This window comes from Anoplopoma fimbria, chromosome 1 (genome assembly GCF_027596085.1).
Source record: "Anoplopoma fimbria isolate UVic2021 breed Golden Eagle Sablefish chromosome 1, Afim_UVic_2022, whole genome shotgun sequence".
Classification (NCBI taxonomy): Eukaryota; Metazoa; Chordata; class Actinopteri; order Perciformes; family Anoplopomatidae; genus Anoplopoma; species Anoplopoma fimbria.
In genome coordinates this window covers 2,339,294-2,366,786 of record NC_072449.1, presented here as the reverse complement: position 1 = coordinate 2,366,786, position 27,493 = coordinate 2,339,294, and the positions used below count along the sequence as shown (strand labels likewise).

The 27,493-nt window shown below is 36.7% G+C and overlaps 1 protein-coding gene across 1 annotated transcript; it reads left to right on the top strand.

The window, feature by feature from the left end:
• The first annotated feature begins 16,445 nt into the window (after positions 1-16,445).
• Positions 16,446-19,316, top strand: LOC129096826 (POU class 2 homeobox associating-factor 2-like). Its single transcript, XM_054605503.1, has 3 exons — positions 16,446-16,534; positions 17,353-17,657; positions 18,885-19,316. Exons 1-3 carry the CDS (start codon positions 16,528-16,530, stop codon positions 19,314-19,316), a joined length of 744 nt encoding a protein of 247 aa, XP_054461478.1. The 5' UTR covers positions 16,446-16,527.
• Positions 19,317-27,493: the final 8,177 nt, after the last annotated feature.

Genomic DNA, 27,493 nt, shown 5'->3' with positions numbered 1-27,493 from the left:
ATGGACAAATTAAACTGAGACGTTTGTCTCGGCTGTTGCCTTGTTAATGAGTTTGAATTTACACATTGTCAAACTGATGCATTGCATAATAAGAAAAATATATTTTTCAGAGAGGAAGATCTTCAACATCAGCTCATTCTTATGGAACAGGTTGCTGTAGAAAAGGGAGGTCACTCTTTCTAACAAGGGAACTAAGAATGAACTCTAGGATTGAAATGATTTGCATTTGGGATTTATTTTCCATTTCTGCAGAGAGCCAATGCTTCATGTTTAAAACCTGCATTCTCTCTCCTGTCCACCAGGGGGCGACTCCTCTGGTTGTATAGAAGTCTATGAGAAAATGACTCTACTTCTCTCTTGATTTATTCCCTCAGTAAACATTGTAAACATGAGTTTATGGTCTCAATCTCTAGTTTCAAGTCTTCTTCAATACAGCATGATGTTCATTTAGTAAATGATGCTCCATTTAGAGTCAAACAGACCATAAAGCAGGGGATGCTTTAGGGCGGGGCTACACACTGATTGACAGGTCGACACCAGAGACGTATACGGCGTCTCTACGTCACTCCTCCTCAGTCCTAAAGATCTCCCTAGATCTCTGTTTGAGAGTATCTCACCAAACTGCATGCAAATACAAGTACATTTGAATTATGCCACTTTAATTTTTAGCTAATTCATCTCACTGGTTGTTTTGACATCGCCAGACTCGAGGCTTCAAAACATCAGTCCACCAACCAATGGGTGAAGTCCCGATGACTACGTCCACTTCTTACATACGGTCTATGGTTGGACACATCCACGGCCCGTTTTGCCGCCCTGGTGTGGCCTTTTGCGGTCTTTATACGTACTGGCTCCTGATAACGTTGATAACATACTAAATGATTTTTCTGATGATACCTACGAATTACACCATTTCTTTTATGTATTATTTGGATGAGAACCACCTGAAATAGTGACATTATCCGCGGTTGTATCAGCAGGACAGTTGACTGGCTGATATCCAGTTTCCAATATAAAGAAATCACGTCTGATATATCATCCTGACCTGAGCACAGTGTGTTCTCTCTGTTGACAGTTTAGACCAACAGAGGAGATGTGTGATCAGACCCAGCCTGTGATAACTCATGACTCAGCAGTGTAGCATGATAACAAAAGCTGTTTGAACAAGTCCAGATGACAGAGAGATGAGAGAAGCTGTACGTATGCTCCTCCTGCATGTCACACGGTCTCATCTGTTTACTGTGGATGTCTACTACTCTGTTATTGATTTTTTTTACTATACATATATATCTTTCTGTCCTGTGGTTTCTTGTATTTTCAGTCCATCCGTTCTTCCCTTTCTGTGTCTTGTTGTCTCTTACTGCCCTCTAGTGGACAAACTGCAGAGTGTTTTCAGCTGTGATGACCAGATGACTCCACTGGAGGTCAGCTTAGAAACACATTTCTACAGATTTAAATTAATTAAAAATACAATAATATTCTACCCAGTTTGAGTTATCGAACTACTTTATTTTATTATTGTTATTGTCATTAATTATTTATTTTTCCCAATTCCTTTTTTTATTTTTAAAACAACAAAACTCAACAGAAATCAAGATACACATTAAATAACATAGATTTTCTTGGAATGTTGTCCAATATAAACACATATATCCTTGACAAAGACAAAAAGAAATGTCATTATATTATTTTATTATTTCATTTTATTTCTTAGGTTGGTTGTTTTTGTATCGATTGGTTTCACTCTATTTAAATTTTAACCTTCAAGTTTGCTTTTGTTGGGCCGTACTAATGAGCTTTGACTGTCAAAGCACTTTGTAAACTCTGTTTTTAAAGATGCTGTATAACTGAAGTTATTACTATTATAATTATTTTTACACTGCCAATAAAACATCTATCAACCCCCATTTTTTTAAGCTTTATCTAATATACACCTTCCATCAAAGTAGATTTAATGTGGCTTTTACGACAAAAATCGACCCTTTAATTTCAACAACAAAACTTTATTCTTAATTTATTAAACCAAATACATGTTTGCACCCAGCTCCTTTATTATAGCACCCCTTAAATCATTGGTTTGAGAAGCAGCATGATGAGAGGATCATTAGATGGATGGATGAACAAACAGGTTTGTATGTTTCATGTTTTAAGGTGTTTTTTAAATGTATTATTTGATATATTTATTACTCTTATTGCTATTCTATTTATTTCAGTATTTTGTTTTCAGTATTACTTCTTATTTCGGCGCAGGCTGAAAACTCACCTCTTCAAGAAGCACTACCCTGAGCCTTCCTCGTAGCACTTATTGTATTCGTATCAGTTCGCTGCACTTATTGTATTCGTACACTGCACTTATCCTATTCGTAGTAGTTTGTAGCACTTATTGTATTCGTATTAGTCGGTTCCAATTATTGTTTTCGTAGTAATTTGCCTCTGCACTATACTTTTGCTCTGGTTTATGCTTTAAGATGCTTGTTTAAGAAAGGAGATGCACTTATGACTTCTGGTGACTAGTAGTTCTCTTGAATACCTATGTTGAATACACTTCCTGTAAGTCGCTTTGGATAAAAGCGTCTGCTAAATGACTGTAATGTAATGTAATGTAATGTAATGTAATGTTATACACGTAATAATTATTACTCCATTGATCATATATGTTTATATTTTTATGCTATTGTTTTTTCTTATTCTTCTGTTGTAATCTTTGATCAAACTGTGGCACAATAAAGTTCTATCTTATCTTATCTGTCAATTTTTTACTTTATCTCAACTGTTCTCATGCATCTGTGGATCTTTAATACTGTGTGAAATGTTGGTAACAGATCTCCACTAGGTGGCGTTGCCGCTCACTGTCATATACTATGAACATGAGCTGGATTTGGGAGTGTCATCTGCTGAATTTAAGGAAGTTCATCAACAGTAGTCAAAGGTTTTGCAGCTTCACGTGTCTTCACGAGATATTGATTTCTCATCTTTGGGGGAAAAATGATTCATCTGTAATCTGCACAACTGCATTCAATCAATAAATAAAACTGTTTGATTAATATTAATTAATATAATGACGAGATGTTGATATCCAGAAACGGCCCTGTCCATTTTAAAGGACCCCTCTAGTGGGACCGGATAATGAAGCGTGGAAGTTGCACCCTCAAAATGAACTGACAAAAACACGTCCATCTTTGTTTTACAATTTATATGAACATCATATTGTATTGAAGAAGACTTGAAACTAGAGATTGAGACCATAAACTCATGTTTACAATGTTTACTGAGGGATGTTCACAAAACCACAATGTTCACAAAACCCCAATGAATCGGACAATGCGAGGTTGTGGCACCTCGCCCGGAATAGGGAAACCGGGGCACCCTCCTGGAGCCAGACCTGGTAGGGGAGCTGCCGGCGAGCGTCTGGTGCCCAGCCCGAAAAAGCTACATCGTGCCGCCACCCTGTGGGATAATGCCACCCGCAGGGATAGGCATTGGGTTCGGGTGCAATGTGAGCTGGGCGGCAGGCTGGGGCGGGAACCTGGGCGTGCTGACCCCCGGCATCACAGACTAGCTCTAGGGACGTGGAATGTCACCTGGCGGGGAAGGAACCGGAGCTGGTGCGGGAGGTGGAACGCTACCAACTAGATATAGTTGGGCTCACCTCCACGCATAGCACCGGTTCTGGAACCAAACTCCTGGAGAGGGGCTGGACTTTTTCCTTTTCCGGAGTTGCCCAGGGTGAGAGGCGCCGGGCGGGTGTGGGGGCTCAAAGCCCCGGCTGAGCGCCGCTGTTCTGGAGTTCTCCCCGGAGAACGAGACTTTCCACCTCTCTGCGGAAAGTCTCTGACTGTCATTTGTGCCTATGCACCAAACGGCAGGGTACGCAGCCTTCTCAGGGAGTCCTTGGGTGGTGTTCTGGAAAGGGCGCCGACTGGGGACTCCATAGTTCTTCTGGGAGAGAACGCTCACGTGGGTAAGATACCCTCCTTAGCTTGCTGCCCCCGAACCGGCCCCGGATAAGCGGAAGGAAATGGATGGATGGACTGAGGGAATAAATCAAGAGAGAAGTAGAGTCATTCTCTCATAGACTTCTATACAACCAGAGGAGTCGCCCCCTGATGGACATTGGAGAGAGAATGCAGGTGTAAGACACTTCAGCATTGGCGTCATTTCTAAATAAAGTGTTCTATTGTTGCTTTGAGATTGCTCCCTAGAAATGAATAACCCAGTGTCATCACAATAATTAGATGTTTAAAACAGCGATATTCGTCCTTAAAAAGACATAAATGTAATTTGGAGCAGCAGGAACAAGGTCAATTTGCTCCAGGCCCTCTGGACAGCCCAGTTCATTTGGCAGAACTGGAGGTTGCCATTTGGTTTCGTCCCAAAGTGAAATTGAAAAATACAAGTTCAGTTCCATTCCCTGAAGTATTAATTTTAGTATTCTATTTCATACAGTAAAACTTCTCTGCAGCTCATTATTTGCTGCCTGAAAGTGAAACTAACTGTGAGATGAATCACCTTTCTGTTCAACTGAAGAGTGTGTGTGTGTGTGTGTGTGTGTGTGTGTGTGTGTGTGTGTGCGTGCGTGCGTGTGTGTGCGTGCGTGTGCGTGCGTGCATGTGTGTGTGTGTCATCAGATCTGGGATCACACACACCTGAGAGTCTGATCACACCTGGACCTGGTTCATTCACACCTCGCGTGCAAAACACTGCGGGAACTAAACAACCAAGTAGTTTCTGTAGTGAGGAAGTGGTTTGGACTGAACACCCATACAACCAGGGACATTATTTTCCAGCCCAAACAGGAGGGAGGTCTAGGCGTTCCAAACGTGGAGTGGATCTATAATGCCACCAGGCTGTCCCACCTGACCAATATGCTGAACAGTGATGATCGGACTGTCAGGGAACTTGCACGTTCTTCATTGTTTCTGGACATGAAGCGACGTAAAGTTCCCCTGGCAGGAGAGGGTGAGCCGAGCTTCTTAGGCTTTAGAAGGAAGCCCAACAACAAGATGGACTCACATTCTGCTGGGTTTGGGGTCTCGTCGGACTGGCCCGACCTCAATGACCTTTGCGTGCGAGCTGGAGTCTCCCTGGACTGGGTGAAGTCTGACTCAGACACTGTAATGGTGTCTGAGGATGTAATAACTGACTGTACAATCTCAGTAAGGGTAACTGTCAATGATACTGAACATCATGTATCACCAGCTCACACACGCAGGTACCTGCTAGGGTTAGAACAGCAGAGGCAGCAACAACACTGGACTGGTCTAAAGCTACAGGGAAAGCTAGCATGTATTCCCACTGCAGATCACACAGTTTCTCACACAATATTCAAGAACTATGCAGTTGATGAGGATATTCTTACATTTGCAGTTAAAGCCAGATTACAAGTTCTTCCAACCAGACTCAATCTCTCTCTGTGGTACCCTAACAGATTTCCTCCTCATTGTCTGCACCACGACAACTCAACCATAGAATCACTGTCACATATTCTGAATGGCTGCCATGTATACAAGGGCATGTATATTTCCAGACATGATAGAATTGTTGATTTACTGGTTAAGAACATGCTTTTATATACCCCACCTTCCTCCGTTAAAGTATATACCCATTCAAGGGTTTCATCGACATGTTCACTCTGTGCAATAACGAAGTTGACTATTTTTCAAATGTGACAGCCAATACACCAGATGTTATTGTTGTTGATGAGGTAAGCAGAGAAGTCACCATCTTAGAAGTAAGCTGTACGTTTGACTATAGTCTGGAGGAGGCATTCCTTGCCAAGGTTACAAAATACCAACTTCTCAGAAATGAGATTGCACAACTGGGGTACACCTGCAAACTACTTGTGTTTATATTTGGAAGCCTTGGCCATGTCCACAGACTCGTCATAAGGGGTTTGCAGATGGCTGGAATTCCGAAGCCAAAAGCTAAAGCACTTGCAAAATTCTGCTCCATATCTGTATTAATAGGCAGCCGCCACATATGGAGGAGACGCTGCTTCCTGTATCCATAGACTGAGATCAGACATGTCAAAGAGATTCTGGGCTTGATGAGTGCATCTACCAGTGTTTGTGTTCAAGATTTGTTATTGTAAAATGTGAACATAAATAAATGACTAAAATGTTCATCAGATCTGGGATCACACACACCTGAGAGTCTGATCACACCTGGACCTGGTTCATTAATCAGTGAAGCTGCACGTCGACTCTTTTTGTCCCAGTTCTCTGTTGAAGCTTCTTTGTTAGAAATCTTCATATTTATATTTAAAGAGTTTCTCTGACGTTTCTTTTCACGGCTAGTTTGGGAATTTAGAGTTGTCTTTTTATTCTCAGTAGGATGATTTTTTTTTCTTTCTAGCTAGTTCAGGTTCAAGTTGTTTTGTCCTTGGAGACGGTGACGCTTTATTTGCTTCTGTTTGTTGTTTTTCTTTGTTTTATTTTTATGCTTTAGGGTCAATCCTTAACATTTAATTCAATGAAATTTAATCCAAATTTCCACTTTAAATGTTCATTGCCCCATCTTTATTTCAAAGGTTGGTTAAACGTTTTATGTTACTCCTGTTGTTCCTTCAGACATCTGGTTCAGGTTTTAAGAATGAAGCGTAAAGCTTTGATGTAGAGACATGTGTGTCAGAATTGGACATTCAGAGTGTCTTCTTCTGTCCCAGATGTCCGTTGCAGTGGGGAGATGTACATTCCTCTTATCTGGGTCATTAACTGATAAAAAACTCCAAGCGGCAGTCAGCACACGTAACAAACGCACACCGGTGATATTTACCAGGAAGTCAGCTCGAAAAATTCCCAGCAAACAGCCGATCAGATCTGATCAGAGAGCAGACAGACTGCTGGTTCTGATCCTGTGAAAACCCCCTTTATTTTCCCCATCGTAAAATGTAGCTTATCTATTTTCTGCATCTAGTTTAATTTAATGTAATGTTATTTTATTTATTTTCTTTTATTGTTTATGTTTTATTTGTTTTGGTTTAATTTAATGTAATGTTATTTTATTTTCATTTATTTTCATTTATTTTCATTTATTTATTTTTATTATTATTCTTTTACTATTTTATTTATTATTCTATTTTATATATATATATATTTTATATATAATTATTCTATTATTTTATATTTTATTCTATTTTTTATTTATTTTATTCTATTATTTTATATTTTATTCTATTTTACAATATTGTATTTTATTCTATCCTATTCTATTTTACATACATAATATTTTATTTCATTCTATTTTTTTCATCTTATTATTTTGTTCTATTCTATTCTTTATTCTATTATAAATGTTTATTTTATTTTACTCCATAGAATTCCATTCCATTCTCTCTCCTGTCCACCAGGGGGCGACTCCTCTGGTTGTATAGAAGTCTATGAGAAAATGACTCTACTTCTCTCTTGATTTATTCCCTCAGTAAACATTGTAAACATGAGTTTATGGTCTCAATAACAAAACATTAGCACAGTTATTTTTTGTATTACAAGTTTATTGAAATGTTATGTTTAAATATGCACTATTTTTAATACATTTCCAGGACATATATCTGAAAACTGAATAAATCCAGGTTGAAAATTGAATACATTTTGTTGACATATTAGAGTCATATGTTTTTACATTTTGAGATATCTCTTTGTATCAACGTAAATACTGCAAACAGCAATAAAATATAATTTTCTCTATGTTTTCATTAATAAAATGTTTTATAAATCAGACTATGAATGATGTATGAACAAACCTCTCTGTAGAAACCTTCAGAATATAGAGAGGAATGAAGCTGTAAAGTTTGGTGTATGTAAGAGCTACTGAAGTGGAGATTTATGGATCAGAGTCTGAGAAAAAACTCATTTAGAGAAAACGTCCTTTAAAGATATGTTTAGTTAAATTACATACATGTTGAAGACACCACAGGTGAATAGGGTAAAAAACATAAACTAATAGATATCAACATGAAACTTCACCAGTTGAATACTGACATTAAGACAATCCTTTTTTCTATTACAAGTTTTCTGAAATTATATGTTAAATTATGCAAATGAGGCATTATCTAATGGTGACTTTTGGTGAATTTAGCAGAAATCTACAAACACAAATCGACAAAGTAATAAAATAAATGTTTTATTTCCACTAGTCTGAAAGAAGACGTGTTATGGAAGAAAAATAGACCAAAATCTCTATATTCACTAGTGCAATAAAAGCAATATCTTTCCTTATGTCCCACTTTAAACTTCCATATCTATAGTTTTTTCTTTGTATTGAACCCATATAGTTTTATTATCCCGGTTTATTCGTGCTGGGCTGCCTTCACAGTAAATCCCCCTCTGACCATATGGAGGCACTGTATTCATGGTCATAGATGTTATTTATTTAAACAGCTCTGTGTCTCTGAAACCTCATAAACCCGTTCCTTTTTTTTTAACTCAGTGCATTTTGTTCTTTTGTCCGCAGAAGAAAAGAGTTTTTAAGTGCTTCACCTCTTGAATGAGACACAAAAGACTTCTATAAGCTGGCTTTATTAACGTTTGCTCGTTCTCTTTCTTTGTCAAACTTTAGATTATTTTAGCCTCCAATGCTCTGTCGTGCTCTCAGGTTATTTTCTGCAAATACAAATAAGCATTATCTCATCATTCACATATACAGAATGTGGTAATTTGCAAAGCGTGAATCATATCAGTATCATGTGCAATAACTGTTTAGATCTCTGTTTGAGAGCATCTCACCAAACTGCATGCAAATACAAGTCCATTTGAATTATGCCACTTTAATTTTTAGCTAATTCATCTCACTGGTTGTTTTGACAAAACGCTCAATCACACATTTGGCAAACTCGTTAATTATCTCTGACACTATTCACATATTTATAAACTTTCCGGAGTCGCAATCGGAAGACAGAACCCCTCTGAGGTTCAGCCAGGAAACAATAAAAAAAAAAAGAGCTTCGTTATGAAGCCAGACACAAATTGTTGCCTCCAGTCGTCCTTTAAACACAAAGATTGAGATGACTCATTTGTTTTTTTGTGCGCTCACGGTCTTTTATACAAATTTCAGCACTTCAATTTGAGTGGGAAATTGCACAATTATGTCCTTTCATGCAAAAAAACAGACTTATTCTTTTTATGTCTGTTATGGAGCTACTGATCCGAGATGCTTTGATTCATCCTGAGCTGCTTGGTGACAAGTTTTTATTTAAAAAAGTGAAACAAAAAGTGAATCTATATCCTAAAAACCTGCAGCTACAAATCACAAAGAGGAAACTATAGATCCCTTCTGGATGTGGATGACGGAGCGGGGCTCAGTCTGCCTCCTCCATGCGTCCAAACCCTAATCTTGACTGCAGATGCAAATAGTCTAAAAAACGTCCCTACCAAACATTTGCATTTAAACAAATAGATAAAGGTCATTTTGAAAAAAACAAAAAGTCTGCCTCCTGATGACTGCAGAGAGAGGTGGCATGGTCCCATGTGTCCCTGCCCTCCAGACCAGCCTTAGTTAAAGCTCCCCATCGTGGCACAACACTCAGTGTGGTGCTGCACGCCAGGATTCAGCTACTGTAGGCAAATAGAGCAGCCTGAGAACAGAGAGGCCTCTGTGTGTGTGTGTGTGTGTGGTGGTGTGGTGGTGTGTGTGTGGTGGTGTGTGTGTGTGTGTCATACTGCTCTGCAGCATCATGGACACAGGTAAGATACACTCATTCATGTACAGGCTGCTCCTGCTGTCATTTGCTGCAGAAATAGATTCTTTAAAAAACATGTTACGATTTTCTATTTTATTTTAACAAAGTGGTGCTTTTATTTTGGAGGGGTAGAAATTGCATGGGAAGAAATTGACCTGGATCTTTTTGTGTGTGTGACAATAGCATTTGTGTTTAGTCTCTTATTTGATGACATGTGTTTAGTTTCCTTTTTTCATGTTGATACCAAATAAGAAATCAGTCGATTTAGAGGCAGTAATGTAAAAAATGTGTCAACAACAACAATAACAAAGTTAGACGTCAGTTAATGTCTTTTCTGTCTCTATTTAATTCAGATCAATCTGTGTGAGACAATGTTATTTGACATATGAGTGTTTAGTTTCCTTTTCTCATATTGATCCCAATGAGAAACATAGGAAATTAAGTAATAACGATATAAAGAATGTGTAAATAATGACAAAGTTAGACGACAGTAAATGTCTTCTCTATTTTACTCACATGAACCTGTGTGTGATCTTCGAAAGATGCTTTCAATATAAAGCACTTGTATGTTATCATATGCTCGTTAATAATTAGTATTTTGAATAACTGTGAATAATGATAGGATGATGTTTAGTTTGTGCAACGTGCAAGATATGATATATATATATATATATATTGACATAATGCAAATAACATTTCAGATTTTAAAGAAACGTCATTAGTCGAGCAAAGTTGTGTCTTATCTAAAATATCCGTTCAAAAAGGTTGTCATCTTTTACATAAAGTTTTTTTGCATGCAATTTCCCGTTTGCATAAATAAGGTTTGCATTTTCATTGAGTTTATGTTTCATGCTTCCCAGGAATGTTCCCCGAATCACACAGCGGCACACAATTTAAGATTTTTGTAAAGAGACCAATCTAACAGGACGATGTATATTAATTTAACAGTAGTCTCTCTCTGTCCTCCGTCACTCTGACTCTTTTTTTCTCGGCCTCCGTCCATTTGCATCGACCAAACCAAAGGGCGATTTCCATGACATTTACACACAGCGACGTGAAGTCATTACCCCTATATGAATGAAACTGTGAAACATTCAAATCCACACACATTTGTGGATTGAAAATTTGTGTGAAGTTTGTATCACAACTGTTTGTCTTTTAATCTGTTCCGTCTAGAATATTCCAAGAGAGTGTACCAGGGCGTTCGGGTCAAGCACACGGTCAAAGACCTGCTGGCGGAGAAGAGATCCCGACAGACCAACGGGCCCAGATACAACGTAAGAACAACCTTTTGCTTTTGGAACTCCATTTGTCTCCCAAATCCAAACAGCCACAGTTGACATTCTGCTGGTGGCACAATTAAGTGGTCTCCTCTCTTCTCCTTGTTTACATTTTGGCTTTTTCATTTTTGTGGACCAACGATGCATTGCTTTGACCACCTGTACCTCCCGCCCTCCTCCCCCACCTCCCTCCCTCCTCTGTCTCTCTGCTCCCCTCGAGGCATCAGTAAATAGCTGAGCACAATTTGTGTGTGCAGAGAGAGAGAGAGAGAGAGAGACACACAAAGAGCAGAGACACAAAAGAGACACAATGACGGCAAATTGCGACAGCCATGATCCCCCCCCCCTCCTCCTCCCATGCCGAGGGGGAGGGGGTTGGTGGAGGTGGGTGAGACTGAGGTGGACAGGTAGCACACAGAGAGAGGCAGAGAAAGGGGCAGTGAAGGAGGCGGCCTATGCAAAGTTTGATCCACGCACACCTGCCAGCTTCACATTATCCTCCGCCGCGTACCGGCCGCAGACAAGCCTCCTATTGTTGCCTCAGAAACAGAAACACACACACACAAACACACACACACACACACACACACACACACACACACACACACACACACACACACACACACACACACACACACACATTTGGAGAAACCAGGCTTTAGACGTCTGCATGCACAAGCAGGACTGGCTTTTCATTTAGTTTTTTGTCCACAAACGGCCTGTCAAAAGGCTTTACAGGACGTTATTCACCGTTGTCATGGCATGTCCACTCTGTAGAACCACAGGCCGCCGCTAACGACTCGCCAGAACGAGGGGGATTGTGTGAGGACTAGATACCGTCACATGCAACAAAGAATCCTCCAATGAGACGCTTTGCATGAGAGGTTTCTGCAGCGGAGAGAGAGAGAGAGAGAGAGAGAGAGAGAGAGAGAGAGAGAGAGAGAGAGAGAGAGAGAGAGGTCTGGACGTCCTGAGTGGGAGGACAGCAGTAATAATCAGCTTTGCAGGAGACAGATTGATGTTTTATTCAAACACACATTTTGCGCTGAGCGATGAAATACACAAAGTGGTTGAGTTTAAGCATCAGTTGGCAGAAAAAGGAAACAAACACAGTGAAGTGCTTTTTTATATCTCTTATGTAGAGCTGAGGCCAAGTTTAGCGTTTTGATCTAAACATTCAGGAGCGTTAAAGGAAGAGTCCTGGTAATATTCTTCTTCTTATTGTCATCAAATCTCATAAAAAAAGACCAAAACCAATGATGAATGAATCGATCCTAAGAACTAGTGTTATGTGTGTATGTATCTTATTCCTCAATGCCATAGAGCTCAATTGTTTCCCAAAAGCTAAATGTGCAGAAATGCTTCTGTAAAAATCTCCAAAACAGCTTAAACTTTGACCCCAACACTCATAGCGAGAAGAAGAACGAAAGCATTTGTTCATAAACCAAGCGACGGTTCTGCAGAGTGAAGTCAATGCTTCATGTCTTAAAGCTGCATTCGGGGCTACACACTGATTGACAGGTCGACACCAGAGACGTATACGCGTCTCTACGTCACTCCTCCTCAGTCCATATATGGTCACTTCTGGTCATTGAATGGAAAAAAACTAACTGAATAGAAATCGTTGAACTCGAGGCTACAAAACATCAGTCAACAAACCAATATGTGACGTCACCATGACTACGTCCACTTCTTACATACAGACTATGTTTTTAAACACACATCAGTGATGCACAGTGTTGCATTGGGTGACATGTTCCTTCATTTCCATGAACACACAAACACTGTCGTTTATCTTAACCCTCATACAGCGATTAGTCACTGAATCCACAGCAAAAATAGTCCCCAACAGATGCTCCATTTACACCAAGTTTACTAATGTCTCACTGTTTAAAGTTATGGAGAATTTTGGGGAAAATTACTATTTTTGTGTTTCTTTTTGTATAGATCAACATCTTTGGTAGGAACCAGTGGCCTTCTGTCTGAAAGCAACAAACAATGTAAAGAAGTCAGAAAGTATTGATAAACAGGTTGACACATTATTGGTTTAGGTCTTTTCATGTGACAATTAGAAAAACTAGAATAATGCAAATCCTTTCCTTTAAATCTGCCTCCAGATCAGCTCTACGTATAAAAGATTCTAAGTGTTAGTGAAACTACAGCGTGCGTTGTTGGAGACGAGCCGGGCTGCGGTACATTACTACGTTGTTTTGCAAAATGAAACAAGAAATGACTGGTGTGAAAGCAGAAGACATTGTCCGACAAACTAGACCGTAGCTACAACTAGCTTCTGCTTTTGTTAACAATCTCTAACATTCAAAACAACGATGTCACAGAACGCAAACTGCTTTATCAGCCGTCTCTAATAGATACAAAATTTAAAAAACAGTTGACTTTCCGTTCATGCTCTTGAAAGTGCAATTTTAAGTTAAAACTGTCCCACTTAAAGCGACAGTGTGCAGGATTTAGTGCCATCTAGTGGAGAAGTGTCAGATTGCAATCGGCTGAATAACCCTTGGCAAACTACTCCCTTTACAAGACTACAGTACGTGAACTGCCGAGTGCAAAACCATGGTAACGCTGTTTTCCTCACTCTTAGGCCATCCATACCATAATAACACTATAAAAACATTTTATTGCCAAGTACATTCACATACAAGGACTTTGTCTTGGTGATTGGTGCGTGACAAGACATCATTTTTAAAAAGAAAGAATATGAAGATTTAGAATAAAATATGATAAACAAACAAACCAATAAGGAGTACATTAAAACAAGTATGTTATTAAAGTGTCGAGTGTGAATTTAAAGAGTTTGTCGTAAAACTACCGTGGCCTACAGGAAACCTAAAAAAAAACAAAGTCTCCCTCTAGGCAGTGTTTGTTTTGTTCCTTCTGGGCTTCCATAGCAACATGGTGGACTCGTAGAGAGGACCCCGCCCATTCTAAGCTTATGAAAACACAACGATTCTTAGTTTCAGTTGATTATACACTAATAAAAACATAGTTATGAATATTACAATACTGCTTATATATCCAATGCACTGGCCCTTTAAGGTATTTTCACAATAAAGTAACATTTTTCAAATAAATTAAAGAATCAGGCATTATAGTGAAACCAGAATTAGAAAGAAAAAGTTGTATGATATAAAGTTGTTGCCTAAACCTAACTGAGTTGTTTCCTGTGAAGACAGAAGTTTATTTTGAAAAGAATGTGTACATTTAACAAGCATTAATTTAAATGTTTTCTGGACTTTTGTGGGAAAACAAAGGAAAAATGAGGACTAAGTTATTGTAAGATATTCTATGAACAGTTGTATATGGATACGTTGTTATTTGTGGTACAACCAGTAGCTTATGGTTAGTTAATGTTAGCCAAAAATATATGAGATATATTTTTTATTTTATATAATAAATATATACATAGACATCTGGATAGATTTAAAGGTAATTGAACTGCTCTCTATGAAGAACAGTACATTCTAAGTAAATTAAATAAGTAAGTAAGTCATTTTTTATTTCCCACAGGCAGTGAACTGGTCTGTAATTCAGCACCTTCTCATTGTGAGCTTCACTTGTCTGTGTACAAATGACACATGAAGAGCTGCTGCTGCACAGAGACACACAGTAACTGAAGCCATCCTCGGCCTTCTGCTGCCTTTTATCTCCGGGAATAAAAGGCCGTTGAGAGTGAAGAGCAAACTCTGACCACAGAGTCTGTCTCCTCGTGTCTGAACACGGAGAACCACAGAGAGAACATAAAGATCTCACCTCAGTTCACTTCTTCTGCGTCTCTTTTCTGAGAACGTCTCTATTGAGGCGGTTTGTCCAAACACGCTGCTGTTACATAAATGACCTGTGAGAACACGAAGGCGTGTGACGTTTTATTTTGAAGAGACTTTGTGTCTGTGGGTCAAACAAGAAATTACAACTACAGATATCACTTTACTTTAATGATCCCTGGAGGGAAACTATAATGCTTCAAAAAGAATATTGTGATAAAATAATAAATAATAAAAAATAAATAAAAAATAGGGGTTATTTTAGCATAAAGTCCTGAAAGTAAAATATTATATTATAAATTAAAAACAAAAAATAGGGATCTTTTTAAACATAAATTCCTGAAAGTAAAATACGTCATAATAAAATAAAAAATTGAAATATGTGTCTTTTTAACATAAAATCCGGAAAGTGAAATAATAGATAATTAAATAAAAACTAAAAATAGGTCTCTTTTGAAGTTAAAGACCTGAAAGTAAACTAATAAATAATACAAATAAAAACTAAAAATATGGGTATTTTTAACATATATTCCTGAAAGTAAAATAATAAATAATTATAAAAAAAATAGGGGTTATTTCAACATTAAGTCATGAAAGTGAAATAATAAATAATGAAAATAAAAAACAAAAAATAGAGTTTAAAGCATAAAGTCCTGACAGAAATAATGAATTAAAAACAGAAAAAAATGGGGTCTTTTTTTACATAAAGTCCTTCAAACACCAGAACATGATGAATATTAATAATGTGAATGAACTACCATAAAACAAAGTACCAAGAGAGAAAAACGTTTACATAATATGGGAAATTCTCACCCCACCCAAAAAAGAAGTGCATGCGTGCAGACTGTTTTGCATAAGAAGGAAGAGCTTTTCTGTGCAATAATGTTATTATGTCTATCATCATCATTACCCTTCACTTTCCTCCACCAACACACACACACACACACACACACACACACACACACACACACACACACACACACACACACACACACACACACACACACACACACACACACACACACACACACACACACACACATTGCCTGACTGTCTGAGTTGGAGCGAGCAGATTTCCATACGCAGCCTTCAGAGATGCACTGAGCCGTACCTGGGCCACATGAGGAAGTCTTGGCGTTGGCAAATCACATTCAAATTCAACCCTCAAAATTTGCCTCTCTCCCGGCCAACACAGGCTTAATATCAACTCTTTCATGTTAGCCATATGCAAACCAGAGAGCCTGTCAAACCCTGTCTGTGTGTCTCTGCATCACTCTGCCTTCAAAGTAGAAACAGGCAATGTATCAATCATTATATGTCTAATATATTATAAATAAGAGGAGATGAAGCAGATTAAAACGACAGGATGCAGCACAGACAAATAGACCAGAAGTTACAGAGAGTGTAAACTATTCAACTCATGTTATGAAGCCAAACATTGTTGTAATTTCCCAAAAAATATGAAAGCAGGAACATTGCCAGCTGCAGACTGAACTTTCAAGAACCCAGTAGTTTTGTAAACGTATCCCCAGAGGTTCTTTTATTTATTTATTTTAATTAACAGTGTCTAGCATTCATGTAACATAATATTCATTACTATGTTTTCATCGGTGTATAATCACCTTAAAGTAAGGCCCCTTCTACACGCAATTATATTTAAAAAAACAGATGTTTTCACTTTCACTCAAAACACTAGAAAACGTTGATTGGGAGATTTGTAAATTGTCATCCAGTTTAAAGTCTTGTTTCTGTGTCACAGGGAGGATCGTCCCCTCCGCCTTCGTTTGTCCAGATGTCAGGTGAGACAATGATATCTGATAATCTGTATTCTGCCTGCAGGATAAAGCTGTCAACACGTGCTTTATAATTATTATCACTATAATTAATACTCAGAGGGTCCCAGTTTAAGTTTGGACTGAGTTGTCTGCAAATTTGAATAATGTGACAGTCAGAGGGGTTTTCATCACTTTCTCTTTTAAATCACTTTTTAAAACCCCATTTTTACAGACTGGCTTTTACGTGACGTCCCTTTTTTTCCTGCTTTAATTTAATGTTGTTGTTGTTATTTAGTTAATTTCTAAGTCCGTCCATATTGTATTGGTTTATTATTATTCTGATAATTAGTTTTAAAATGTTTAACTAAGTCTGTCTTGCTTTTGTTGGGCCTCACTGTTGAGCTTTCTTTTATTATTATTATTATTGCTTTACTTTGTCCGTCAAAGCAGTTTGTAAACACCGTTTTTAAAGGAGCCATATATAAATAAAGTTTATATTTTATTTATTTATTTATTTATATTATTTTTATATTTTTTATTTTATTTTTTTAAATATTTATTTTTATTTATTTATTTATTTTTATTTTTATTTATTTATTAATATTTTAGTGTTCATTTATTATTATTTTGTTATATTGATTGGTTTTTATTGTTTCATCTATTGTTCTTTTTATGAGTTTTTACATTTTTACCTTATTTTGTCTTGATTTTGTAGGGCCTCATTCTGTTGTTTTATAGCTTTTCTTAGTTTTGTCTATCAAAGCACTTTGTGAACTCTGTTTTGGCTATATAAATAAAGTTATTATGATAACTTAATCATGTCTCCGTCTTGTCCTCTGCAGGTTCTCACATGCTGCCCAGCTACTACGGGATGAGGCGTCCCTTCATCTCGGACTCAGACTTCTGCCAGTCCACCAAGCAGTTCTCCCCCGACGTCTACTCGCCCTCGCTGGGCGGTAAACCTCTGGGCTGCGATCCGTCCTCCATGACCAGCTACTCCTCCTTCATCGACAGCTACTACCCGGAGACCTTCGGAGACTACCGCAGCGCCGCCGCCTTCTCCAGCTCCGGAGGATCCTTCCTGCCGTCGTCGGCCCTCTCGTCCCTGCTGCCGCCCTACGGAGCAGAGTCCTCGCATTTGTTTCTGGTAAGATGGAGGCCCTATGTGTGGAGGTTCATGATGATCATAAATACAGAAGTCCTTTAAACCTAATGCATGCTGGGAAAGGCCTTTAATATTTTTAAACAACACCAGATGCAAGTTCCGGTTCTGAAAAGTGAAGTCAAAGCTTCATGTCTTAAAGCTGCATTCTCTCTCCTGTCCACCAGGGGGCGACTCCTCTGGTTGTATAGAAGTCTATGAGAAAATGACTCTACTTCTCTCTTGATTTATTCCCTCAGTAAACATTGTAAACATGAGTTTATGGTCTCAATCTCTAGTTTCAAGTCTTCTTCAATACAGCATGATGTTCATTTAGTAAATGATGCTCCATTTAGAGTCAAACAGACCATAAAGCATGAATCATGAAAGTTAGTTGTAACATTTTGGTCGCCTTAAGAAAAGTTTATGTATTTTAACTGTAATAGAAGAAGTGGACGTCACTCATTGGTTTCCTGACTGCGGTTTTGAGGCCTCAAGTTCGCCATTTAGCTTTTTATGCAACCAATGAAGAGAAGGGACCACATTTGGACTGAGAAGGAGTGACATCATTTACTAAATGACCTTCTTTCTGTATTGAAGAAGACTTGAAACTAGAGATTGAGACCATAAACTCATGTTTACAATGTTGAGGAAACGCCCCCTGATGGACACTAGAGAGAATGCAGCTTTAAGACACGTACTCTACACTCTTCAGATCTGGAGGCTGACGTCTGGTTTCCAGTCTTCTTTAATACAGCATGATGTTCATTTAGTAAATCAGGAGGAGGAGAAGATTTATTCCTCACATAACTTGCATACTTCATTTACGGAACTACAATCTTTTCCTGAGTTGCCTCAATGTAACAAAGTTGTTTCCTTTGAAGACAGAAGTTTAGTTTGAAAAGACTGTATGCATGTAGAAAATGGACATTTACACCAAAAAATGAGGATAAGATATGGAATGAACTGTTGTATGAGGTTATGTTTAAAATCCTTAATTCCTAAACAGTCAGCCTTCAGCATTAATGCCCTTCATTGACTTTCTCTTTGCATTCTGGGTGGATGGATGGATTCTGGGAAACACGAAGTCAGAACAAGCGTTGAGTTAGAATATAAATGACATCATGCCGTTACAAAAGCACTCCTGTTCTGATACGAGCAGTATCTGATGACGGATGCTTCCTCGTTGTCATCACATGAATGACTGGTTTGTTTTTTGTCTTCCTGCCTCAGAGAGACTCGTGGGAGCAGTCGGTTCCGGAGCCGGTGTCCCAGGTGGAGGCTCTGTGTCCGGACAGCCTGTCCTCCGTCAGCGTCCCGCCCTCCATGCCCAGCCCAGAACCCCCGGGGAGCCCCTCCCAGTACCGCTCCCCCAGCCGGGGCTCCTCCATGGGGCCCGGGAGTCAGCCCTACACCCTGCACCCGCTGGAGGAGGCCCACTACCACCCTCTGACCTCCAGCAGCTCCTACCCGCTCCCCTCCGCCCCCTTCCCCTGCCCGTCCTACATGAGCACCCCCATCAGCGACCTGGTGACCAAGATGGTGACGGAGGAGGCGGCTGACGGCCACGCCGGCCTCTCCTCCGGCGGCGAGGCTCACTCCTCCTGGGCCAAAGAGGACGGGGTGAGCTCCTGGTCGCCCTACGAGATCAGGAGGGCCTACTGACCGGAGGACGATTCACAGACAATTTAACAAAGAACTCAACAAGCACTCTGCAGAACGGAAGAAACAAACTCAGGAAAAACATCTGTGAAGTGTTTGGTTGATCGGACAATTTAATGCATTTAAATCGAGTTTTCACAGAGAGAGCTTCCTGCTTCTTTTTAACAGAAAATACACGTTTTTTTGTTTGATTTGTATGAAAAAGAGTGACTAAAATAACACAACCATAAGCCTTAAAAGTTTTAAACAAAATGTTTTTATTGATGTGTATTTAAGTTGGTAAAATGGTGTAGGGTCGTCTCTTTTCTTATTTATAATAAGAGGACTTAAGTGAACATGTTTGATACTTAAGAGCCTTCAACTTCTGCAGTTTTATGGTTTCGGGTAACTCATTTGAAGAAATATAAATTATGATTTAGTAAAAGAATATGTACAGAACATATATCCACATGTTTGTGTTTACGTGAAAATAAACGGACCATATTTCAAAATGTTGTTTCATGATCTTTTCCAAAACCTAACAAAGTTGTTTCCTATGAAGACAAAAAGATTTGTATTTATGTAACGCGTGGATGTTGAAACAAGTAACTTTTTTGTAAGATATCATATGATTGTATGAGGATAAGTTGCGGTCACATGACTGCACGTCTCCACCACCACTAATGTGTGATATTAATCTATGTAAATACATTTAATTGAATAGTAGAAGCCTTCTTTCTTGGTTAGAACTACTTTTCTGCAATTATTGAAAATATCTTTAACTAAAGACCATAAACAAATGCTTTCTATATTGAAACAGTTATCTTTGGTTATCCATTAGAGTGAAAAGTCACACTTAGCATGTGTCATAAACCAGAGATGTCCTAAAACTAGGAAATGAGTTTATCACTTTTTTTCAGTTGTAGTTTTATGAGGAAACTCTTTCCCAACCTTCTCAGAGTTGCTGAATATTTTGTGTGTGTGGACGGAGATATTTAGTAAAACAAAGGTGGTGTGGACAGAAAAATGTCTGTTTATTTGTAGAAACACAAAAACATGTGAAAATAAGATAAGAAGATAAGATAAGTGTGTAATAATGTTTTTAATGAGTAAATCTGCCATAAAACATCTTTAGCATCCAAAAAAAGACAAAAGACATAAAACAAACGATCTTTATTGCTTCATCTCAACAAAATGTACAAACGTTCGTTCACACATTTTATAACTTCAGATAGAAAAGTCTTCAAACTCTGATCTTCTAAAATAAAATGTATGTGAATGTGTTTGATTCTGGATCAGGAATGAAAGTTGCAAAGATGAAATGACTTTAATATAGTCCAGTTGTTGTTGTTGTTGTTGTTGTTGTTGTTGTTGTTGTTGTTGTTGTTGTTGTTGTTGTTGTTGTTGTTCAACCAGTAGATGAATATCAGAGCTATGAGACGTTCAGGCTGAAATAAGTTCTGACTTCTGACCACCAGGTGGCGCCACAACATCACCGCTGCAGCAGAACGAGAGGAGCTGCTGAGCTACAACAAGAGAGCAGAACACAGAACACAGAGGAGAGAACACAGAACACAGAGGACAGAACACAGAACACAGAGGAGAGAACACAGAACATAGAGGACATAACAGAACACAGAACACAGAGGACATAACCTAGAACACAGAACACAGAGGACAGAACACAGAACATAGAACACAGAACACAGAACACAGAGGCCAGAACACAGAACACAGAACACAGAGGACAGAACATAGAACACAGGACACAGAACACAGAGGACAGAACATAGAACACAGGACACAGAACACAGAACTCAGAACACAGAACTTAGAACACAGAACACAGAACATAGAAAACAGCACAGAGAGGACAGAACACAGAACACAGAACACAGAACTCAGAACACAGAACACAGAACTTAGAACACAGAACACAGAACATAGAAAACAGCACACAGCACAGAGAGGACAGAACACAGACCATAGAGGACAGAACACAGAACACAGAGGACAGAACACAGAACACAGAGGACAGAACACAGAACACAGAACACAGAACAGAACACAGAACACAGAACACAGAGGACAGAACACAGAACTCAGAACATAGAAAACAGCACACAGCACAGAGAGGACAGAACACAGAACACAGAACACAGAACACAGAGGACAGAACACAGAACACAGAGGACAGAGGACAGAGGACAGAAACTAGAACACAGAACACAGAACACAGAACACAGAACACAGAACAGAGAGGACAGAACACAGAACATAGAACACAGAACACAGAGGACAGAACACAGAACACAGAACACAGAACACAGAACACAGAACACAGAGGACAGAACACAGAACATAGAACACAGAACACAGAGGACAGAGGACAGCGGACAGAACACAGAACACAGAACACAGAACACAGAACACAGAACACAGAGGACAGAAACTAGAACACAGAACACAGAACTTAGAACACAGAACATAAAAAACAGCACACAGCACAGAGATGACAGAACACAGAACACAGAGGACGGACCATAGAGGAGAGAACACAGAGGACAGAGGACAGAACACAGAACACAGAACACAGAACACAGAACACAGAGGACAGAACACAGAACACAGAGAACAGAACATAGAACACAGAACACAGAGGACAGAAACTAGAACACAGAAACTAGAACACAGAACACAGAACACAGAGGACAGAGGACAGAAACTAGAACACAGAAACTAGAACACAGAACACAGAACACAGCGGATGAAGAGGATTGTATGTGTGATGATGATGTGAAGAGGGAACTTCATGAAAAGTGCATCATATCTCCACAAACACAAACATGTGAAACTGTTTAAAATGTTACATTTTCTTTACAGAGTGGAGATACTACTACTACTACTACTACAACTACTAGTAGTAGTAGTAGTACTAATACTACTACTACTACTACTACTACTACTACTACTACTACTACTACTACTACTACTACTACTACTACTACTACTACTACTACTTACACTTGTAGTATTAGTACTTCCAATAGTAGTAATAATAGTCATCATGTAGTTTTAGTAATAACATTTATAATAGTCACGATAACTACTAGGCCTATAACAATAATAAAAGGATACTACTACTACTACTACTACTACTAATAGTGCAACTACTACTACTACTACTACTACTATTACTACTATTACTATTGTATAGTACTGTGTACTATTGTCTACTACTACTACTACTACTACTAGTTGTATAACTACTACTGCTAATAGTAGTTGTATACTACTATTTACTTACTACTATAGTAATGTATTTATTGTCTGTGTAGTTGTATAGTATGTGTATTTATTGTCTGTATGTGTATTTATTGTAGTATGTGTGTATGTACTGCTATTTATTATTGTCTGTGTAGTTGTATAGTATGTGTATTTATTGTCTGTGTAGTTGTATAGTATGTGTATTTATTGTCTGTGTAGTTGTATAGTATGTGTATTTATTGTCTGTGTAGTTGTATAGTGTGTATTTATTGTCTGTGTAGTTGTATAGTATGTGTATTTATTGTCTGTGTAGTTGTATAGTATGTGTATTTATTGTCTGTGTAGTTGTATAGTATGTGTATTTATTGTCTGTGTAGTTGTATAGTATGTGTATTTATTGTCTGTGTAGTTGTATAGTATGTGTATTTATTGTCTGTGTAGTTGTATAGTATGTGTATTTATTGTCTGTGTAGTTGTATAGTATGTGTATTTATTGTCTGTGTAGTTGTATAGTATGTGTATTTATTGTCTGTGTAGTTGTATAGTATGTGTATTTATTGTCTGTGTAGTGTAGTTGAGCTGCTGTATTGAATTGTCCCCCATGGGGATCAATAAAGGAATATAATAATAATGATAATAATAATACTACTACTACTAAGACTACTGTTACTAATACTGCCAACACTACTGGTACTACTACTACTACTGCTTCTGCTACTACTACTAAGACTACTACTACTACTACTACTAATAGTAATTATACCTCCAATAATAGTAATAATAGTCATAATGTAGTTGTAGTAATAATATGTATAGTTATGATAAATACTAGGCCTATAACAATGATAATAGGATACTTGTACTACTACTACTACCACTAATAATAATCAAAATAATCAAAATAAGTATTTGTATGATTATCATTAGAGTCATGATAACTTCTAGGCCTATAATGATACTAATAAAGGTTAAAATTACTACAACTACTGACGATAATTAGAGTAATAGTAGTCATCATGTATTGTGGTAATAATAATTATAGAAGTCATACTAGGCCTATAATTATAACAGGATATGACTACTACTTCTACTACTAATACTAATGATACCATTAATAATAATGATGATAATATAATTGTCATCATGTAGGTGTGGTAATGATATTTATAATTGTCATAATATCTACTAGGTTTATAATAATATTAATAATAATACTATTAATAGGATACTACTACTACTAACAATAATAAAAGGAATTTAAACAATTTATTTATAATATTTTAAATGTTTCTAATAATTTAGTTACTTCTCATAGGCTCCATATTCTAAACATTATGCTGATGTGAATATCTTGTTTCTGTCTGATGAACAGAAAAAAAATTCTTAATTCAACTTTCCTCTAAATTCATTTTAAATAAATTAATTTGTATCTTTAATAGCTGCAGTAACCCTGGACTGAAGTGATTTGGTGCTTGAGTTAAGAAGAATATATATCATAAATATTTAAAAAAAACAGATTTTTACTAGTAAGAAAATCTGGTGATTGTGTATTTAATCACATTTTAAATAATAATCTTAAAGCTCATCTGCAGGAGTGTCATAATATCTACTAGGTTTATAATAATATTAATAATAATATTTTAAATAGGATACTACTACTACTAAGAATAATAAAAGGAATTTAAACAATTTATTTATAATATTTTAAATGTTTCTAATAATTTAGTTACTTATCATAGGCTCCATATTCTAAACATTATGCTGATGTGAATATCTTGTTTCTGTCTGATGAACAGAAAAAAAAATCTTAATTCAACTTTCCTCTAAATTCATTTTAAATAAATGGTGATTTTTTTATCTTTAATCAGCTGCAGTAACCCTGGACTGGAGTGATTTGGTGCTTGAGTTATATAAGAATATATATCATAAATATTTAAAAAAAAACAGATTTTTACTAGTAAGAAAATCTGGTGATTGTGTATTTAATGACATTTTAAATAATAATCTTAAAGCTCATCTGCAGGAGTGTCATAATATCTACTAGGTAATAAATAAATAAATAAATAATATTAATAATAATATTTTAAATAGGATACTACTACTACTAAGAATAATAAAAGGAATTTAAACAATTTATTTATAATATTTTAAATGTTTCTAATAATTTAGTTACTTATCATAGGCTCCATATTCTAAACATTATGCTGATGTGAATATTATAAATATTTTTAAAAAAACAGATTTTTACTAGTAAGAAAATCTGGTGATTGTGTATTTAATGACATTTTAAATAATAATCTTAAAGCTCATCTGCAGGAGTGTCATAATATCTACTAGGTTTATAATAATAATATTAATAATAATACTATTAATAGGATACTACTACTACTAAGAATAATAAAAGGAATTTAAACAATTTATTTATAATATTTTAAATGTTTCTAATAATTTAGTTACTTATCATAGGCTCCATATTCTAAACATTATGCTGATGTGAATATCTTGTTTCTGTCTGATCCAGAAAAAAAAATCTTAATTCAACTTTAATCTGGTCTAAATTCATTTTAAATAAATTAATTTCTATCTTTAATCAGCTGCAGTAACCCTGGACTGGAGTGATTTGGTGCTTGAGTTAATATAAGAATATATATCATAAATATTTAAAAAAAACAGATTTTTACTAGTAATAAAATCTGGTGATTGTGTATTTAATGACATTTTAAATAATAATCTTAAAGCTCATCTGCAGGAGTGTCATAATATCTACTAGGTAATAAATAAATAAATAAATAATATTAATAATAATATTTTAAATAGGATACTACTACTACTAAGAATAATAAAAGGAATTTAAACAATTTATTTATAATATTTTAAATGTTTCTAATAATTTAGTTACTGCAGGTAATCCTGGACTGGAGTGATTTAAACATTATGTGATGTGAATATTATAAATATTTTTAAAAAAACAGATTTTTACTAGTAAGAAAATCTGGTGATTGTGTATTTAATGACATTTTAAATAATAATCTTAAAGCTCATCTGCAGGAGTGTCATAATATCTACTAGGTTTATAATAATATTAATAATAATATTTTAAATAGGATACTACTACTACTAAGAATAATAAAAGGAATTTAAACAATTTATTTATAATATTTTAAATGTTTCTAATAATTTAGTTACTTATCATAGGCTCCATATTCTAAACATTATGCTGATGTGAATATCTTGTTTCTGTCTGAAAATTCTAAATTCAACTTTTTCCTCTAAATTCATTTTAAATAAAATTTTTTTCTTTATAATAATATCTTTAATTACCTGCAGTAACCCTGGACTGAAGTGATTTGGTGCTTGAGTTAAGTTAAGAATATATATCATAAATATTTAAAAAAACAGATTTTTACTAGTAAAAAATCTGGTGATTGTGTATTTTGACATTTTAAATAATAATCTTAAAGCTCATCTGCAGGAGTGTCATAATATCTTAGGTAATAATTTAATGATATTTTAAATAGGATACTAAATCTTAATTTTTTAAATAATTTTAAATAAGGATCTTTAATAGCTGCAGTAACCCTGGACTGGAGTGATTTGGTGCTTGAGTTAAGTCATAAGAATAATATTATAAAATTTAAAAAAAAAACAGATTTTTACTAGTAATAAAATCTGGTGATTGTGTATTTAATGACATTTTAAATAAATTAATTTCTATCTTTAATTACCTGCAGTAACCCTGGACTGGAGTGATTTGGTGCTTGAGTTAAAAAGAATATATATTATAAATATTAAAAAAAACCTGATTTTTACTAGTAATAAAATCTGGTGATTGTGTATTTAATGACATTTTAAATAAATATTTTTTTTATCTTTAATTACCTGCAGTAACCCTGGACTGGAGTGATTTGATGCTTGAGTTCAGTTATAAGAATATATAAAAAAACAGATTTTTACTAGTAATAAAACCTGGTGATTGTGTATTTAATGACATTTTAAATAATAATCTTAAAGCCCCTCTGCAGGAGTGTGGATGTGGAGCAGCCTCCAGCAGGTGATGAGTTCAGGGCCCCTGCTGGAGGCCTGAGAGCCAGAGATGGAGGCTGCCCTTTGCCACGCCCACTTCTCTGGCACTTTTCTGTGTTTTGCTCTGAAATAAAGCTTAAAGATATGTTTTAAACGCATGTTTGGTGCTCAGACCGGTCGCAGAGGATGCATGGCCGCAGACGGAGCCTGCAGTCCGGGTCAGAAGAGCCGCACATGGAGCACCGAGGCCTGTGGAGCTTAATGAGGGGGTGTGTGGCTCTGTTATTGCAAAAAGCTGCATAAAATGAATAAAAGTGTGGATTTCTAAATGTCAAAGTGTGAAATTATACTATATTACATTAAAGTGGTGCTTGTACGATGAGCCTAGGTGGTGATTATTAATGAAAAATCGATAAAACTCTGTTGCCTCTGAATATTCAAATTGAAAGTAACGCGCAATCAAATCATTGTCAAATCATTGAGTTCTAGGGGTTTTAAATAGTAGGCATGGAGGGAGAAAATCTCAAACTAATATGTCCCCAGCTATATTACTATATTGTTGTATGCTCTGGCTCTGCTGGGACACATTTGTGTTGAGATTTTTAGAGACTTTTGAACAAATTTCGTTCTTGGCCATTTAGCTGAGGCAGGAGAAAAAGGACGTTGTGGAGTCCCACAGGTCTTCTCCAAGAAGGGAACCTCTCTTCCATCATGTCTGGTGAGTTTTTCCACTGCGGGTTTTTCTTCATCTGGAAATACTTTTGTTGTTGAGTGTGAAGCATTTAGTCCTGTTAGGAGAGAAAAGAGAAATAAAAGAAAGGGAATGTTTAGTTGCAACATTAAAGAAAAAAGCATGTGAAGAGAGAGGAGCTTTTTACTCATTATCTCCTTTATGTGTTTATTTACCACAA

What these genes read in the sequence shown, in the direction of transcription:
- LOC129096826 (XM_054605503.1), top strand. An exon ending in AGTCCTCGCATTTGTTTCTG is followed by an intron (nt 17,658 to 18,884) that starts GTAAGATGGAGG and finishes TTCCTGCCTCAG; the next exon opens with AGAGACTCGTGGGAGCAGTC.